This window comes from Myxocyprinus asiaticus, chromosome 15, assembly GCF_019703515.2.
Source record: "Myxocyprinus asiaticus isolate MX2 ecotype Aquarium Trade chromosome 15, UBuf_Myxa_2, whole genome shotgun sequence".
Classification (NCBI taxonomy): domain Eukaryota; kingdom Metazoa; phylum Chordata; class Actinopteri; order Cypriniformes; family Catostomidae; genus Myxocyprinus; species Myxocyprinus asiaticus.
Window position 1 is genome coordinate 23,496,535 of NC_059358.1, and position 17,954 is coordinate 23,514,488.

At 41.9% G+C, this 17,954-nt stretch overlaps 1 protein-coding gene across 2 annotated transcripts in view; it reads left to right on the forward strand.

Annotated features, from left to right (window-relative positions):
* Positions 1–17,954, forward strand: part of LOC127452857 (transmembrane protein 145-like) — a 113,559-nt gene that overhangs the window by 77,233 nt on the left and 18,372 nt on the right. For both annotated transcript variants that reach the window (XM_051718652.1, XM_051718653.1), the window contains 5 exons: positions 14,019–14,093; positions 14,730–14,807; positions 15,254–15,340; positions 15,443–15,544; positions 17,694–17,778. In XM_051718652.1, coding sequence (XP_051574612.1) covers positions 14,019–14,093; positions 14,730–14,807; positions 15,254–15,340; positions 15,443–15,544; positions 17,694–17,778 — 427 coding nt within the window. The remainder of the gene's footprint in view (positions 1–14,018; positions 14,094–14,729; positions 14,808–15,253; positions 15,341–15,442; positions 15,545–17,693; positions 17,779–17,954) is intronic.

Here is a 17,954-nt window from a genome sequence, read left to right on the forward strand (position 1 = left end):
TTTAATAAATTTGCAAGATTTCAAACAAACTTCTTTCACATTGTCATTATGGGGTTTTGATTGTAGAATTTTGAGGAAAATAATGAATTGAATCCATTTTGGAATAAGGTTGTAACATAACAAAATGTGGAAAAAGTGAAGCACTGTGAATACTTTCCGGATGCACTGTACATATACAAGAATGAGAACTTCACAGATCTTCTTCAGTATGTCTGATATAAACACAGATGAGAAGCATGCACACCTGAAGCTCTTTTAATACAGGTAATCCACTAAAAAATTTGACAATTCTGCTCTAAATGTTGCGTTTGTGCTTAGATTAAATTTCAGATGCATCTGGGAGAAACAGCACATCAGTTTTATTTGCTCTTTCTTTGTCTTTAAAGGGGTCATAACAAACTGTTTTTTTAAATAATTTTTTTAACCTTCCCTGAGGTCCAGTAAAGTATGTTTGCACCAAAACAGTAATAATTTTATAATAAATGATCATTTTCCACCCTGTCTTTGGCCCTTTGTCTAAAACGCTCTGTTTTAAGATATCTGGCCCTTTAAGACTTCAGTGTAAAAGCCCACTGTTCTGATTGGCTAACTTCATGCGATCTCCCAAATACAGAAATATTTTAAACTCAATCTGAAGAAAAGGCTTCACATTATAATTTATAAAACTACATTTTAGGGTTAACTGATAACGTACACCCAACACATTTAATCTGAATGTATCAAAATCAGGGACTAAAAACTAAATGTTTTTTTAATTTCGTTCTGAGCAAAAACTATATTTTTTCGGTCTGGTTCAAAAGTTCTGCAGCCTCCTTTCCAAATGGATACCGGTTAGAACAATATAAAAGAATGGTTAATAACGTTCTTTTAAAAATTGACAGTACTCTGTACTAAGGGATCTCATCTTGTGCCAGATCTCACAAGAGAATCAATATGGTCTGGATAAACAAGCTCAAAATAAGCCGCTTGCCTCAAAATAAACATAAAATTAGCGATTTATCACAATAGAAATCGTAACAAGCATACAGTTAATTAACAGTTAAGTAAAATTTTAATTAAAGATCTGCATTTGAGTCAAAACCCGGAAGCATCAAATTTGTTTTAATTTCATTTCTAACAATAACTCAGTGAATACTTGGAAACAACTGAGAAAAGTACTTTTTACATCTAATAATGTTTTCCTTGTCTCTGAATTAGCCGTGCATGTACAGTGCATTCAGGAAGTATTCAGACTCATTAATTTTTTTTCACATTTTGTTATGTTGCAGCCTTATGCTTTTTTCACATCAATCTTTCATTTCATTTATTTATTTATAAAGCACAAATAAACACAACAAAAATTGACCACTGTGCTGTACAGAAGCAGGTTTTAAAATAAAACAAGTAGAATAAAAAATCAATAATAACATAGTCAAATTATGATCAATTAAAAGCCAAAGTAAAAAGGTAAGACTTTAACTTCATCTTGGGAGGTGGCAGATCTGACAGACAGAGGTAGGCTGTTCCATAAATTAGGGCCAGCAATCGCAAATGCACGGTCAAATCTCAGCTTTAATCTTGATCTGGGAAAGGACAGAATGTTGTGATCAGCGGATCGTAGACATCTGATAGGCTTTATTTCGCTTAGCAGGTCCGACAGATAGACAGGCGCCAGGCCATTTAGTGATTTAAAAACAAACAATAATACCTTAAAATCAATTCTGTAACACACTGGCAACCAATTTAAAGACCTTAAAATCGGAGTGATATGCTCACGTTTATGTACCCCAGTTAAAAGTCTGGCAGCAGCGTTTTGGACCATTTGAAGCTGTAAAATAGAGGACTTGGATATTCCGGTATATAAAGAATTACAGTAATCCAAGCACGATAAAATGAAAACATGGATAACTCTCTCAAGGTCTTTAAAAGATAAGAAAGACTTAAGGACATTGGCCAGAAGTTTCAGATGAAAAAACTTGACTTAACCACTGAACTAGTATGTTGATCAAACTGGAGGGAAGAATCAAAAATCACTCCCAAGTTTTTGACAGCTGGTTTGATGTAAGATGTCAGATTGCCAAGATTAAGGTTTGTATTACTTTTAACCACAGTGAGCCCAAACACAACAACTTCCGTTTTGCTCTCATTTAAGTTTAAGAAGTTCGATGACATCTAAGATCTAATATTGGCCAGACATGCAAGCAGGGTTCCCTATCTGTCACTCACTCGATGTTGTGTCGATGTAGTGACACTAGGGGTCACTCTTGGGAACCTGAGTCACCTCTGGTCTTTGATAAAAGGCCAATGAAAATTGGCGAGTGGTATTTGCATGCCACTCCCTCGGACATACGGGTATAAAAGGAGCTGGCGTGCAACCACTCATTCAGATTTTCTCTTCGGATCCGAACGTTCGATGTTTACTGAGCTGACTGTTCATTCACCTCTGATGGATCTGATGGCGCATTTCAGTGGCTTCTCCCTCCTCTGCACTGGTGCACTGCAGAGAACGCCCCTGGGTGCTTCGGCAGAAAAAAGAGAGTATATTCTCTAAAAGAGTGGCACACTCTTTTTAAAGATGCCTTTCCGTTTGTGTGTTATTCCTGATTGCGGTCGTTACCTCTCAACTTCAGTCACGATCACTGTCTTTCGTGTCTGGGCGCGACCCACGCGAAGACAGTGTTCGTGAATGGTTCATGTACTCACTGCGAGAACATGACCATGGCAACGTTGCGGTCGCGGCTCCCCGCCTCGGTCCTTCCACCTACAGGTATGAGGCCAGCGCGGCTAGCACTGGGGGCAATTTGGGGACCCCAATGGGACCGCCTCCGGCGGGTATCCCCCCACAGACCTCTCATTCCCCAGCACGCTCGTCTGCCCCGATCGGGCTTCCGGATGAGTCCACCGGCTCGTCTCATGACGAGTTCGACCTCTTGTTCAGAGCCCGCGAAGCTGATGAGCTCTCGAGCACAGCATCGGAGAGTGGGCTTGTCCAGTCGAACACAGTAGTCTCAGCTGGGCTCCCCCCTTTGGGGACGATTGCCCAGTCAAAGGCTGATGCGGAAATGATGGACATGCTTTCCCGGGTGGCCGTAAGCGTCGGGCTAGAGTGGAACCCTCTGCTTTCCCCCAAACCCTCGCGGCTCGATGATTGGTTCCTGGGCTCGCGGCGCCGCTCAAAGCAGCCACGTCCGCTCCAGTGCCTTTCTTCCTGGAAGTGCACGAGGAGCTGACAAAATCGTGACTGAGAGGTGCCAGGAGGCTGAATCCCTCCAGACCACACCACGTTCCCTCATGGGACCTCTCTGTAGTTCTTCAGGGTCTACAGAGAGCCCCCTTTGAGCCTTTACAGTCAGCTGAGCTTAAGGCACTCTCCTTGAAGACTGCCCTCCTGACTGCGCTCACCTCCATCAAGAGGATAGGAAATCTGCAAGCATTCTCTGTCAGCAAAATGTGCCTGGAGTTCGGTCCGGGCTACTCTCACGTGATCTTGAGACCCTGACCGGGCTATGAGCCCAAGGTTCCCATGACCCCTTTTAGGGACCAGGTGGTGAACCTGCGAGCACTGCCTGAGGAGGAGGCAGACCCAGCCCTGTCGTTGCTGTGTCCGGTGCACGCTTTACGCATCTATTTGGATCGCACGCAGAGCTTTAGGATCTCTGAGCAGCTCTTTGTCGGCTTTGGTGCACAGCGGAAAGGAAGCGCTGTCTCCAAGCAGAGGATCGCCCACTGGCTCATTGACGCCATAGCTATGGCATATCACGCCCAGGATGTGCCGCCCCCGGTAGGGCTACGAGCCCATTCTACCAGGGGTGTAGCGGCCTCCTGGGCCCTGGCCCTTTGGGTAGGACCTACCATGAGACTTCTCCACATGACATACTTCTGACATAGTTCGGCAAGACCATGTGATATATTTTCCACTTAAATATCCCCCCTCTCTCTGGGCGAGGTGTGATCTCTGCGGTGTCCTCCCCATGGGACACCCACCGACTAGACCTGGTCGACCCAGTCGGATATTTCCCCCCCTTTTTTTTAGGGAGTGGAAAAAAAGAAGGGGAAAAGAGGCCACGACTGGACTAGCCTGTCTCTATCTTTTGGGTAGTCGACTTGTCCCCAAAGGGCTGTTCGACACTCATAACTATGTTGGGGGAGGTTACGTGTCGACCTGGTGCGCTGGCTATGAGGCACACAGTTGTTTGCCGTCACACACCGCCAGTTCACGTAACACAGTTCAGCCAGTTGCGGCGTTTTGTATAGGGACCCCTAGTGTCACTACATTGACACAACGTCGAGTGAGTGACAGATAGGGAACGTCATGGTTACTTGTGTAACCTCCGTTCCCTGATGGAGGGAACGAGACGTTGTGTCCCTCCTGCCACAATGCTGAACTACCCGCTGAAATGGCCGGACCTTGTCTCGGCTCCTCAGCATAAAACCTGAATGAGTGGTTGCACACCAGCATCTTTTATAAACGTATGTCCGGGGGAGTGGCATGCAAATACCACTCGCCAATTTTCATTGGCCTTTTATCAAAGACCAGATGTGTCTCGGGCTCCCAAGAGTGACCCCTAGTGTCACTACATTGACACAATGTCTCGTTCCCTCCATCAGGGAACGGAGGTTACACAAGTAACCATGATATTTCCAGAACTTTTTTGTCATTTTGTTTCATTGGCAGATAAATTTGGGTGTCATCTGCATAAAAATGGAAAGCCACTCCATGCTTCCTTAAAACTGACCCTAGAGGGAGCATATAAAGGGTGAAAAGGGTGGGAGAAAGAATAGAGCATTTTAGGACACCACAGGTAATGGGAGCTACAGAAGAAACAGAACATCCGATACCTACAGAAAATGTTATATCGCTATATATCGCTAAGATAAGAAGAAAAGGGCACTTCCTCGGATACCCACACAGTGTTCCAAGCGTGACATAAGAATGCCATGGTCAGCAGTGTCAAATGCTGCACTCAAATCTAATAACAATAAAAATGCAGAATCCCCAGTATCAACGGATAGCAAGACGTCATTTAAAACCCTAAGGAGAGCCGATTCAGTACTATGTGTTTTCCTAAATCCAGATTGAAATTTTTCAAAAATGCTGTTTCTTTCCAAGAAACTCTGTAATTGATCCAACACAACTTTTTTGAAAAGAAATTGTTTGCAAGAAAAGGTAGATTTGAGATTGGTCTAAAATTAGATAAATCTGTTGGGTCTAAATTTGGCTTTTTCAGTAATGGTTTCCCCAAGGCATGTTTAAAATACACTGGAACAGACCCAGATAAAAGACTGTTATTTCCTACTGATAAGATCCACATCCGAACACTATCAAATATCTATTTAAAAAAGTACGTAGGAACAACATCAAGGGAAGAGGTGGTGGGCTTCAACTGAGCAACTATGTTCATTAAGAATGACATAGAGATCGGCTCCAATGTATTTAAGAGCATGGTGCAGCTGGGAGAATCCAAAGGATCATCTGTTGAAGGCACAATCAACTGTCTAATCACTGTTATTTTATCCACAAAGAAATTCAGAAAATTTTCACATAGTGTGGAAGACTCAGCAGGATAGGTATTACCTATAGGATTTATGGCAGAATTTAAGATATTAAACAGCGTCCTGGGTCTATTTGAGTTATTAGATATTATGTCAGAAAAGTAATTTGACTTTGCAGCTTTCACCGCTTTTTAATATTTAATTAGAGATTCCCGTAAGATTTCAAAAGACACTTGTAACTTATCCCTTTTCCGTCTATGTTCTGCCCTCCTGCAAGCTTGCCTTAATAACCGAGTATTGCTGTTTAACCATGGTTCAAATTTGTTTTTATGATATTTCAGCCTTAATGGGGCAACAGTATCTAAGATATCGCTGCACATTGAATTAAACATTTAAGGTGTTTGCAAGATGTTCAACAGAGTGCAAAAGACCAGCCTCACTAAATGCTACAGCAAATTCCTCCCCAGATGTCAGACCAATTCTTCATGTCCATCCTGTACGTCTAATGATTTTAGTATCATGATGATCAAGAGGAACAGTGAAAGTTACCGGCTTGTGGTCTGAAAAACTTAAATCCCCTATTTGGATGTCAGAAATAGACAGGAAATGGGACAGAACCAGATCTAACATATGGCCATGTGAGTGTGTTGGTTCTTTCACTAATTGTTCACAATCAAAGGCATCAATAAGACTGACAAAGTCTTTGGCTAATGCATTAGAGGCACAACAGACATGAACATTAAAGTCACCAACAATTAAAAGTCTGTCATATTTATGAGTGGTAATTCCTAAAAAATCTGAGAACCCAGTAATAAAGTCTTTGTTAAATTTCGGTGGACGATACACAACCGCCACCACCAATGAGTTTGTCTGGTCCATTGAGATCAAATGTAATTCAAAATTTGTATATGTATCAGTTTGTAGTATCCGGCAGCAAAAGCTGTTTTTAAAAACAGATGCCAGCCCTCCTCCTCGGCCAGATTGACGGGGAGAATTAAAAAAGTTATAATTAGAAGGGGTGAGTTCTGAAAAAGGACTAATGTCTCCAACAGAGAGCCATGTCTCGGTCACAAATAAAAAGTCAAGGTTCCCAGTGATAATAAAATCATTTAAGATAAATGTTTTGTTTCCCAACGATGTGGAATTTACCAGCGCCATCTTAATCGATACTGAATCACTAACCGGCTGTGATATGAGCTGTGATGCCCGACACAGAGGGCGAAGACAACGATGATCCACTCCACAGTGCCGAAAATGAGGCGAGGACCGCCGGGGAAACTGCAGCGACAAATCCCCCGACAGATGAGTGATCCATTGATGAGGCACTTCCAAAGAATGGGGCGAAACGACAAGGCCACAATCCAGCTCCCACAAAAAACAACCCAGACGCAGCTGACAGGCCTGTTCAGACACCAGGCAAGATTTCAGCTTAACAGCTTTATCTTCCTGTTTTCCTCTTCTCCTACGCCGTTTCATCCAGGGAACAACACACGGCGCGCAGCGCAAACCTGCAGGTATGGTCGCCAGGAAGGGGGGAGGAGGAAAACTAAAACATGGTCCAGTCAGATCTTTGCTGGAACAAGGCTCAACAATATTTCCAATGTTAAGGAGTATCTGACGATCATAGGTTAACAAGGCATCAGCATTTTGAATCCTGGAAGTCATAGTAAATATAAAAACAAACAAAAACAAGCCGAGTAGCAGATGGCATGCCATGGACAGTGGCGCCATCTTGTTTTTCTTTGTATAATGTAAGCCTTCTTAAATGGAAGAAGTTTGGAACACCCAGAACTCTTCCTAGAGCTGGCCGCCCAGTCAAACTGAGCAGTTGGGGGAGAAGGGCCTTGGTAAGCGAGGTGACCAAATACCTGATGGTCACTCTGGTTGAGCTCCAGAGATCATGTGTGGAGATGGGAGAAACTTGCAGAAGGAAAACCATCACTGCAACACCACCAATCTGGGCTTTAATTCCCCCCCCCCCCCCCCAAACACATCAATCTACACTCCATACACAATAATGACAAAGCAAAAAAAAGATTTTTGATTACTTTGTAAATTTATTAAAAAGAAAAAACTGAAGTATTACATTGACATAATTATTCAGACCCTTTGCTATGACACTTGAAATTTAGCTCAGGTGTATCTCATTTCTCTGGATCATCTTTGAGATGTTTCTACACTTTGATTGGGGTCCACCTGTTGCAAATTAAATTGATTTGACATGATTTGGAAAGGCACACACCTGTCTATATAAGGTCTCACAGCTGAAAATGCATATCATAGCAAACACCAAGCCATGAGGTCAAAGGAACTGCCTACAGAGCTCAGAGACAGGATTGTGTCGAGGCACAGATCTGGGGAAGGCTATAGAAACATTTCAGCTGCATTGAAGGTTCCCAAGAGCACAGTGGCCTCCATAATTCTTAAATGGAAGAAGTTTGGAACAACCAGGACTCTTCCTAGAGCTGGCTGCCCAGCCAAACTGAGCAATTGGGGGAGAAGGACCTTGGTAAGAGAGGTGACCAAAAAGCTGATGGTCACTCTGGTTGAGCTCCAGAGATCACGTGAGGAGATGGGAGAAACTTGCAGCAGGACAACCATCACTGCAACACCACCAATCTGGACTTTATGGCAGAGTGACCAGATAGAAGCCTCTCCTCAGTGCAACACACATAAAAATCACATAAAGGACTCTCAGACTGTGAGGAACAAGATTCTCTGGTCTGATGAAACAAAGATTGAACTGTTTGGCCTCAATTCCAAGCATCATGTCTGAAGGAAACCAGGCACCACTCATCACCTGTGCGATACCATCCCAGCGGTGAAGCATGGTGATGGTAGCATCATGCTGTGGGGGTGTTTTCAGCGGCAGGGACTGGGGGACTGGTCAGGGTTGAAGGAAAGCTGAACGCAGCAAAATACAGAGATATCCTTAATGAAAACCTGGTCCAAAACACTCTGGACCTCAGACTGGGCTGAAGGTTCCCTTTCCTACAGTACAATGATACTAAGCAAACATCCAAGACAATGGAAGAGTGGCTTAGGGACAACTCTGTGAATGTCCTTGAGTGGCCCAGCCAGAGCCCGGACTTTAACCCAATCAAACATCTTTGGAGGGACCTGAAAATGGCTGTCCACAGATGGTCCCCATTAAACCTGACAGAGCTTGAGAGGATCTGCAGAGAAGAATGGCAGAAAATCCCCAAATCCAGGTGTGCAAAGCTTGTTGCATCATACCCAAAAAGACTTGAGCCTGTAATCTCTGCCAAAGGTGCTTCAACTATGTACTGAGTCAAGGGTCTGAATACTTATGTGAATGTGATATTTCAGTTCCCTATCTGTCACTCACTCGAAGTTGTGTCGATGTAGTGACACTAGGGGTCACTCTTGGGAGCCCGAGACACCTCTGGTCTTTGATAAAAGGCCAGTGAAAATTGGACGGGAAGGGACACGGAAGACCTAAGCGGTCTACCACCCGCGGTGGTAGACACGATCACTCAGGCTAGGGCCCCCTCTACGAGGCGCCTGTATGCCTTTAAGTGGCGTCTGTTCGCTAAGTGGTGTTCTTCCCGACGGGAAGACCCCCAGAGGTGCGCAGACAGATCAGAGATTTTCTTCCTGCAGGAGAGGTTGGAAGGGAGGCTGTCCCCTTCCACCTTGAAGGTGTACGTTGCCGCCATAGCAGCACACCATGACGCAGTCGATGGTAAGTCCTTAGGGAAGCACGACCTGATCATCAGGTTCCTAAGAGGCACCAGGAGGCTGAATCCCCCCAGACCGCGCCTCATTCCCTCATCGAACCTCTCTGTAGTTCTTCAGGGTCTACAGAGAGTCCCCTTTGAGCCTTTGCAGTCAGCTGAGCTTAAGGCACTCTCCTTGAAGACTGCCCTCCTGACTGCGCTCACTTCCATCAAGAGGGTAGGAGACCTGTAAGCGTTCTCTGTCAGCAAAATGTGCCTGGAGTTCAGTCCGGGCTACTCTCACGTGATCCTGAGACCCCAACCGGGCTATGTGCCCAAGGTTCCCACGACCCCTTTTAGGGACCAGGTGGTGAACCTGCAAGTGCTGCCCCAGGAGGAGGCAGACCCAGCCCTGTCGTTGCTGTGTCCGGTGCGTGCTTTATGCATCTATTTGGATCGCACGCAGAGCTTTAGGATCTCTGAGCAGCTCTTTGTCTGCTTTGGTGCACAGCGGAAAGGAAGCGCTGTCTCCAAGCAGAGGATCGCCCACTGGCTCATTGACGCCATAACTATGGCATATCATGCCCTGGACATGCCGCCCCCGGTAGGGCTACGAGCCCATTCTACCAGGGGTGTAGCGGCCTCCTGGGCCCTGGCCAGGGGTGCCTCTCTAACAGACATTTGCAGAGCAGCAGGCTGGGCAACACCCAACACCTTTGCAAGGTTCTACAATCTCCAGGTGGAACCGGTTTTGTCCCAGGTAGTGGCACGCAATGCAAGCGGATAATCCTGGGATAGCCAGCCGGGTGTATTGCTTGCACATAGCGCCTTCCACCTCCTTTTGAGCTGAAGACGTGCGCCATTAATTCCCAGTAGTGTTCACAAACTTTGTTCCCTGGTTGACTTCCTCTGAGCCCTGTGGCGGTCGAGTTTTCGGAGAGACTCGCTGCCGGCCCAGTACACGTGCTAACTAAGAGTACTGTTCTGGGGTAGGTGCTCCGCATGTGGCGGTTCCCTGTAAGGCTAACCCCATGCGATATATATCTTCCGCTAATTCGTTTCCCTGTTGGCAAACTGCATCTTCCTTGGGCAGAGCCCCCTCTGCCACAGTCTCCATGTTTGTAGTAACTCCTCCCCTGTTGGGTAGGATCTACCTTGAAGACTCTCCACATGGTTGGAAAGACCATGTGACATATTTTTCCACTTAAATATCCCCCCCCCCTTTGGGCGAGGTGTGGTCTCCACGGTGTCTTCCCTTTGGGAGGGACACCCCCCCAACTAGACCTGGAGGCCCAGTCTGATAATCCCCCTTCTTTTTTAGGGAGTGGAAAAACAGAAGAGGAAAAGAGGCCACGACTCGGTTAGCCTGTCTCTGTCTTTTGGGTAGTCGAGTTGTCCCCAAAGGGCCGTTCGACACTCATAACTATGTTGGGGGAGGTTACGTGTTGACCTGGTGTGCTGGCTATGAGGCACACAGTAGTCTGCCCACCACACACCGCCAGTTCACGTAACACAGTTCAGCCAATTGTGGCGTTTCGTATAGGGACCCCTAGTGTCACTACATCGACACAACGTCGAGTGAGTGACAGATAGGGAACGTCATGGTTACTTGTGTAACCTCCGTTCCCTGATGGAGGGAATGAGACGTTGTGTCCCTCCTGCCACTACGCTGAACTACCCACTGAAATGGCCGGACCTTATATCGGCTCCTCAGCATAAAACCTGAATGAGTGGTTGCATACCAGCTCCTTTTATACCCGTATGTCCGGGGGAGTGGCATGCAAATACCACTCGCCAATTTTCATTGGCCTTTTATCAAAGACCAGAGGTGTCTCGGGCTCCCAAGAGTGACCCCTAGTGTCACTACATCGACACAACGTCTCATTCCCTCCATCAGGGAACGGAGGTTACACAAGTAACCATGACGTTTTTTATTTTTTAATAAATATGCAAGATATCAAAAATCTGGTTTTTGCTTTGTCATTATTGGGTATGGAGTGTAGATTGATGTGAAAAATAATAATAATTTAAAGCATTTTAGCATAAGGCTGCAACATAACAAAATGTGAAAAAATGAAGTGGTCAGAATTCTTTCTGAATGCACTGTATATGTAGTAATTATACATAGTTGTTTTAAAAGGTCTTCATTCACAGAATGCAACAGACAATTAGGCAAAGAAATGTGTGATGCAGCAGTTTCCTTCTGGGTCAAAGCATGTTTAATTTTTTCAGGCAACATGAAATGGTGTAGTTCCAAACATTTACTGTGATAAACCCTTTGACCTTTAGTTTCATGAAAATTATCTGAACAAAATTAAGCAGTTTCCAGTTTTTAAAAAAGTTTTCACTCCAGAACAATTTAAAATCACTTTGTTCTGGTTTTCGGTTATGTTCTGCTAAATTTTTGGTTTTTGTTTTCGTTTCTTGAACCGTTTTTAGTCCCTGATCAAAATGTTCAATCAAGCACAGCAACTATCAAACAGTCATCACATCTGAAACATTTGTGAATTAAACTGTTTACTCCCAGGTCTGGTTGTGTTTAACTTCCCCATCCTTCAATGACAGTTCCTTTTGTAAAGCTTGAATCAAATTGTGACAGATTCACAAGCAATCCGCACTGATCTGAGCCGAAAAACACAATCCACACTGAAATGTTCTGAATATGCAAACGTAATACAGTCCATGGTGATCTTAGGTGCTTCAACCAGTTTCAACAGGCCAAAGCAGAGACGCTGGTCTTCACTGGAGCGACATCTCACATCTTCCATGTTTTCTTACACAGTCATTGGCAGCAGCAGAATGAGACACGCTTTTAAAAGTTGCGATTGTACCATGCTTAAAATGCGGCGTACATGCTAGAAACGCATTGAAACAAGTAAAGCCGTCCATCTAGTGCATGTGTACAAAAGACTAACAACTAAAAATAGCACAGATGGGTGCAAAAACTGTCCAGGATGCCTCCAAAACAGTACAACAGCAAGATAAAACAGGATGGGGGTTTCCTTTTTTAGAGTCCTAACTTGACATTGCATCTTTTAAAAATGGTGTGAAATGAATGATAACGGTCAAAGCCGTTCATCTAGTTTAGAAAAACATTTAAATCCAGATAGTCACATGAAGGTGTCCTGTGTAAGTCCCCTTTGGTGTAATCTCTCATAACAGACACATCTCTCCTCTTCACCTGTGTGACTGACTATGAGGACCAGTGGGCGGGGCCAAGGGTGCAATGACGAAAAATAGGCATTGATCTCTTGCTGGAGGCAGTCATATGCTGATGTATTTGGTCCATGTGACGTCACAAGTTCTACAAATTCCAACCAAACTGTTTCTACAGCCTGGTTTAAATAAATGCTATTTTTCTATTAAGGAGGAAGTTTTAAATTCTGAAACATACAGCATTTTTTTTTTTTTTATAGTACAATGACCTCTAATATGTCAAAAGATCAAGTAAAATTTGATTCCTCATGTCATGACCCCTTTAGTGACTTTTTTTTGCTATTAATTCTCATGAAGTAACACACAGATATAGTGATTGATTTATGTGGTCATGAATCAGTGACCCTCCCCTCAAAGTCCAAACACAAGTGGTCACAGGAGACTCATTTAAGTGACCAGGTGTAAACAGTGATATCTCTCACCTGACCACACGTGATCGGATCACCCGAGACGTATATTAATACCAGGTGTAAACATTGTCTAAGACTCCATGTTTCAGGGGTTAATTTCAAGTTTCTGAAGCAATTAAAGCGATTTTTGTGAGAACAGACCAAAATATAACTCATTTTTCACTGTACATCTTGCCATTGCAGTCTCTAGGCATGATCATGATTTTAAGCTCTGTTACAATTCCTAGAGTTTGACACATGCGCAGAGTGCTAGATGGCACAAGAAGTGTAATCTAGCTTGAAATGATTATCTCCAAGGAGACTGCTGATGTCAGGATTATTAGTGATGAATTATGTTATGGTTTGTTCTCACCCAAAACTGATTGCATCGCTTCAGAAGATATGGATTATACCACTGGGGTCTTGTGAATTACTTTTATGCTTCCTTTATCTGCTTTTTGGAGCTTCAAAGATTTGGTCACTGTTCACTTGTATTGTACCTACAGAGCTGAGATAATCTTTTAAAAATCTTTTTTTTAGATATCTGGCATGGCATGAGAGTGAGTAAATGATGAGAGAATTTTCATTTTTAGGTAAACTATTACTTTAAGTAAAATTTAAATATAATGTAAACCAATAATGCAATGTAACCATGGCTTTGCAATTTAAGCATCATATAAATTATTTCAGTACATGACTATGCTTATACTGTTACTATAAGCATGTGATTATAGGTTAGATTTAAAATTGTATCCAGTATGTAACAAGGGATCCCTACTCAGTCTCTCAATCTACCAAGGGGTCCTTGGCCTATAAAAAGGTTAAAGCTGACATGCTTATTTTTTTCAGTGTTAAAATTCTTTCTTGTATACCAGCTTAATATGCAGAGACAACTGAAAGTAAGACATTTGTAGGTATATTTCACCTCATTGTTTAACTCTATAGTGCTGCCAAAACATTCCTCTGTTTGTTTGAGTGGCCTTTTAAGCTAGACACAGCAATATTGACTCAACCAATGGTGTGAGTTTGGGGTGGTGCTATCTGTTGTACAACCAGTGGAAAACAGGGGGAGTTTTCAGGAGTCTGTTTGAAAACAGTGTGTTGTGATTATTTTTGCAATTCTGTTTGGTAACACTAGTGTTGCAGAAATCATACACTCCTGCTTTAAAGAAACCTACTCTGTGAAGGCATTTAAACTGTTAGACGTGCTTTAAAAGTTCGTAAATTACTTTTTAGATTTTCGCTTCCCTCTTCTTCACAGGACTGGGTGTTCCTCACAAGGTTTTGCTTCCTGACTGATTTTGGAAGATTGGACTTTAAATTCCGATACCCCAAGGTAAGATTACATACAAGACATGATGAAGTTGGAAATCTCTTATCTTTAAGTGTTTACTCAAGATTGAAGTACTGATGTTGTCTCCCCGATCACACACATTCACTATGTGAATACTTTTGTCCACCTCATCTCTATGTAAAAGGCTATTTTCTGCAAAATTTTCATTTAGGTTTAATTTGTTGTATTTCATTTTTGAATTTGTTTTTTATTACAAACACACAAAGATTTATTTTATCTGCTTGTAATGCTTTTATAACTTGTTTTGAATGCTAATCATAAAATATTTTTCAGATTGCACATTAATCATGATCTGTGAAATCAATTTAAATTTTTTTTAATGTTTTCCATTTTTTATTGATTTTTTCCTTTTTTATCATTACATGTTCTCATTGATGCAGTCTTTGTCTCTCTCCCTCATCTCTTTCTGTTTTTTTTTTTGTTTTTTTTGTGTCTTTCAGTCACTGTCGCAGGCCTATAGCTCATTCTGTGATCTGGTGTTTATAGGTGGCATAGACAATTTAAGTATTAATATGTATCTCTCTCTCTCTCTCTCTCTCTCTCTCTCTCTCTCTCTCTCTCTCTCTCTCTTATATATATATATATATATATCTCCATTATTCTGTCTTTCCCTGAAAGTCCCGTTGCTGTCAGAACATATTGCTCTACTTTGATGAAAGCTCTCAATGGCCAGCTGTGTACAAGAGGCCGGACAAGGTGAGACATACACTGACAGACTCTGTGTTCATGTGTGTGAAAATACTAAGTGTACTGACAGAATGTGTGTGTGTGTGTGTGTGTGTGTGTGTGTGTGTTCAAAAAGAGACCAAGAGCCTGAATGTGTGCATTGCTGGGAGAATCTAAAGTAGAAAATATGAGGAATAAAGGAGAAATGTTAGTAGTGCTCTATGGATTAGGAGCCCAAATCCAGTTTCCAAAAAAGCATTAGTGTCAGTGCAAGTGTGTGTTTAAATACAGTACATTTTTTTCCTTCATGTGGAACGATCCACATTCCAGGGCTCTATGAAAAAGTACTAGTAGAGAGCCCCTGCATTTCATCATACAACCTAATCTGCTGCTTAGGACTTCAGCTCTTGTAATAGGGTGTTTGAAATGCAATGGAGAGCACATGTTTATTGATGGAGTGTTTATGTGCTCTACAGGACTGTTACCAGAAAGAGTCAGTACTGAGGCCTGAAAACAACCAGGTCATCAACCTGACCACCCGCTATACCTGGTCTGGCTGTATGGTAAGACACAGTGGAGTCAAGCTTAGTGTTTGTGTGTTTGTCTGTTTGGCACATGCATGATTCTCCTTATAACCCTTCTGTCTTTGTGCCTATCTCTGTCAGGTTGAAGGAGAGGGTAATGAGGAGATGCTGAGTTGTGTAGGAGGTCGAAGTTTTCGCTCAGTCAGAGAGAGATGGTGGTACATCGCCCTCAGCAAGTGTGGGGTACGTGGTGAAACACTAAAATACAAACCCTCTAATAGTGAAAATCAAACACTATCTAATTTATTAACTTTTGTTTATAATTTAACTAAAGTATACATTTATTTGTAAAAAGAGCAATATACAACAAACAAAATATTTGCTTAAGAAGCCCTTGTTTTCCACTAAGATTGGCTTTGTTGTTTTTATTTTGGGGATCTCAAAGCCCTCAATGATGTATAACATGTCATTTGTATAATAGTAAGTTCAAAATTAATCTCTCATTTTCCCTTGAGATTCTAATCTATTTAATAAAAACATAGTAGACAGGTATTACTGAAGCATTGTCCCTTTGTTTTACCACAAAGTAGTAGGAATGCACTTTGCAGAAAATGTGACTGGCATTATTATAGTAATATTGTCTCAGTTGAAGGTTATTTTGACCCCAGCAAAATCACATTTTAAAAAAATACAATAGCGTGATTCTCACGAAACCTGACAAGAAAATGTCCTGGTGCTATTTTACTTCAAAATCAAAAGAAAGAAATAATACATTATATTTTGTTTATAGAAAATGAAGTCTACTTTTAGGGCCTTTACATTTTTTACATTTCATGACAGTTAAGCACATTTTACCCCTAATTATCATTATTGCAATGTGAAAAAAGATGGTAATTCTGATATTCTCATTACTGCAACAAGATTAATGATAAATCATTTACATTTTAAAATATTTATTAAACAGTACATTGTAGTAATACTCCCTTGCAACTGCCTTTTTATTTCCGCTGATTTTAATAAATAAAAAAAAATAATTGAACAACAGCATCTTTTTAATTGAAATACAGTATATAAAAAAAATTTGACCGTGTTACAGTAATGAAAATCATAATTGAAAACAATGGGAATAGTGGTAACACTTTACAAAAAGGTTTTATTTGTTAACATTAGTTAACAAAATTACTCAACATAAACTTAACTTTAACAATAGTTAATGCTCTATGAACTAACATGAATTGTATTTTTATTAACCAACACTAACAAAGATTAATAAATGCTGTAAAATACTGTATATATTGTTTATTGTTTGTTCATGATACCTAATGCAATAACTAATGTGAATAAATTGAACCTTATTGAAGAGTGTTACAGGAACAGTAAATATGATATGCCTGGATGTGCTACAGTTATGAGAATTGTGTGGTACAATATGCTTAAGTGTCCTGACAATAATGTCACTATGCATACAGTCTCAATGGCCCTAAATGTAGGCTTCATTTTCTTTATGCAAAATATAATTTGATCCTTTTTTAAATTGATTTGGGGCTTAAGAAGCTACATGGGAAGTTTTACATTTTTTGGTCGAAGAGGCTCAGTGCTGAATTAGACCCTCTTCAGAAGGCAGTGAGTTATTCTGTTGTAGAGGAAGTGCATCTGAAAGAGCTGTGCATGCAGTGGGACACAATTTAAAGGGATTTTAGCCACCTAAATGGGCCAGATTTTAAAGGGTTGTTTCATGGATGGAGGCAGGCCAATGGACATGATGCTAAATCCTGTTGGACTGCAGTAAAGCATTGTCTCCGTGCACTGCCCCTAAGGGAACCTCTCTGAGCCTGCTGCCAATTTCTCTTCTCTTCTCTCTCTCTCTCTCTCTCTCTCTCTCTCTCTCTCTCTCTCTCTCTCTCTCTCTCTCTCTCATATTTCCTTTCTCATCAGCCAGTCTTATACAGTTCCACTGTGTTTCCTAAATTCTGTTACAGTCTTTGATTACTCACTTCTGCCTTTTGTGCTCATTCTCTTTCTATATAACCCGCTCTCACTCTATATTGCTGTCCCGCTATCTCTCTCGCCTCTCCATCTCTGGTCACATTGATTTTGTGATAGGGTGTGCTTCATGGTCCTCACCCTTTTGATGGAGGTAGGTAGAGAGAATAGGTTTTTCCTGCCAAGTGAAATCAAAGTGTTTCTCTTTTATTAAGCCGGGCCCAAATCCTCTCAACAGCTAGAAACTCTACTGCTTTGAAGTCTTTTATAGCCCAAAGATCTATTTGCGCACTCAGTGTTTGTATGGTTTTCTCCAGCTCCTCGCTCGCTTTTTCAATCTCTTGGTTTTGCACCTCCTGCTCGTCTCTTCACTGAACTCTATCTTTTTCTCGTTTGCCATGCAACACAGGGAGATGGGCTACAGTTGGAATATGAAATGACATTAACCAATGGACAATCTTTCTGGACCCAGCACTTCTCTGCAGATGAATTTGGTGAGGCAATTGAAAACCAATAAATATTTTCTTAAACACTCATAGCACTCATAATGAATGATAACAGTTCTTTTATTATAGAAATTTGCATGAGTGTATCCTATAAAGATAATGGGTCTCATTTACTAGTAATTGCGCACAAGTTGCACACTTATGTGTGTATAAAAGGCTCTTAG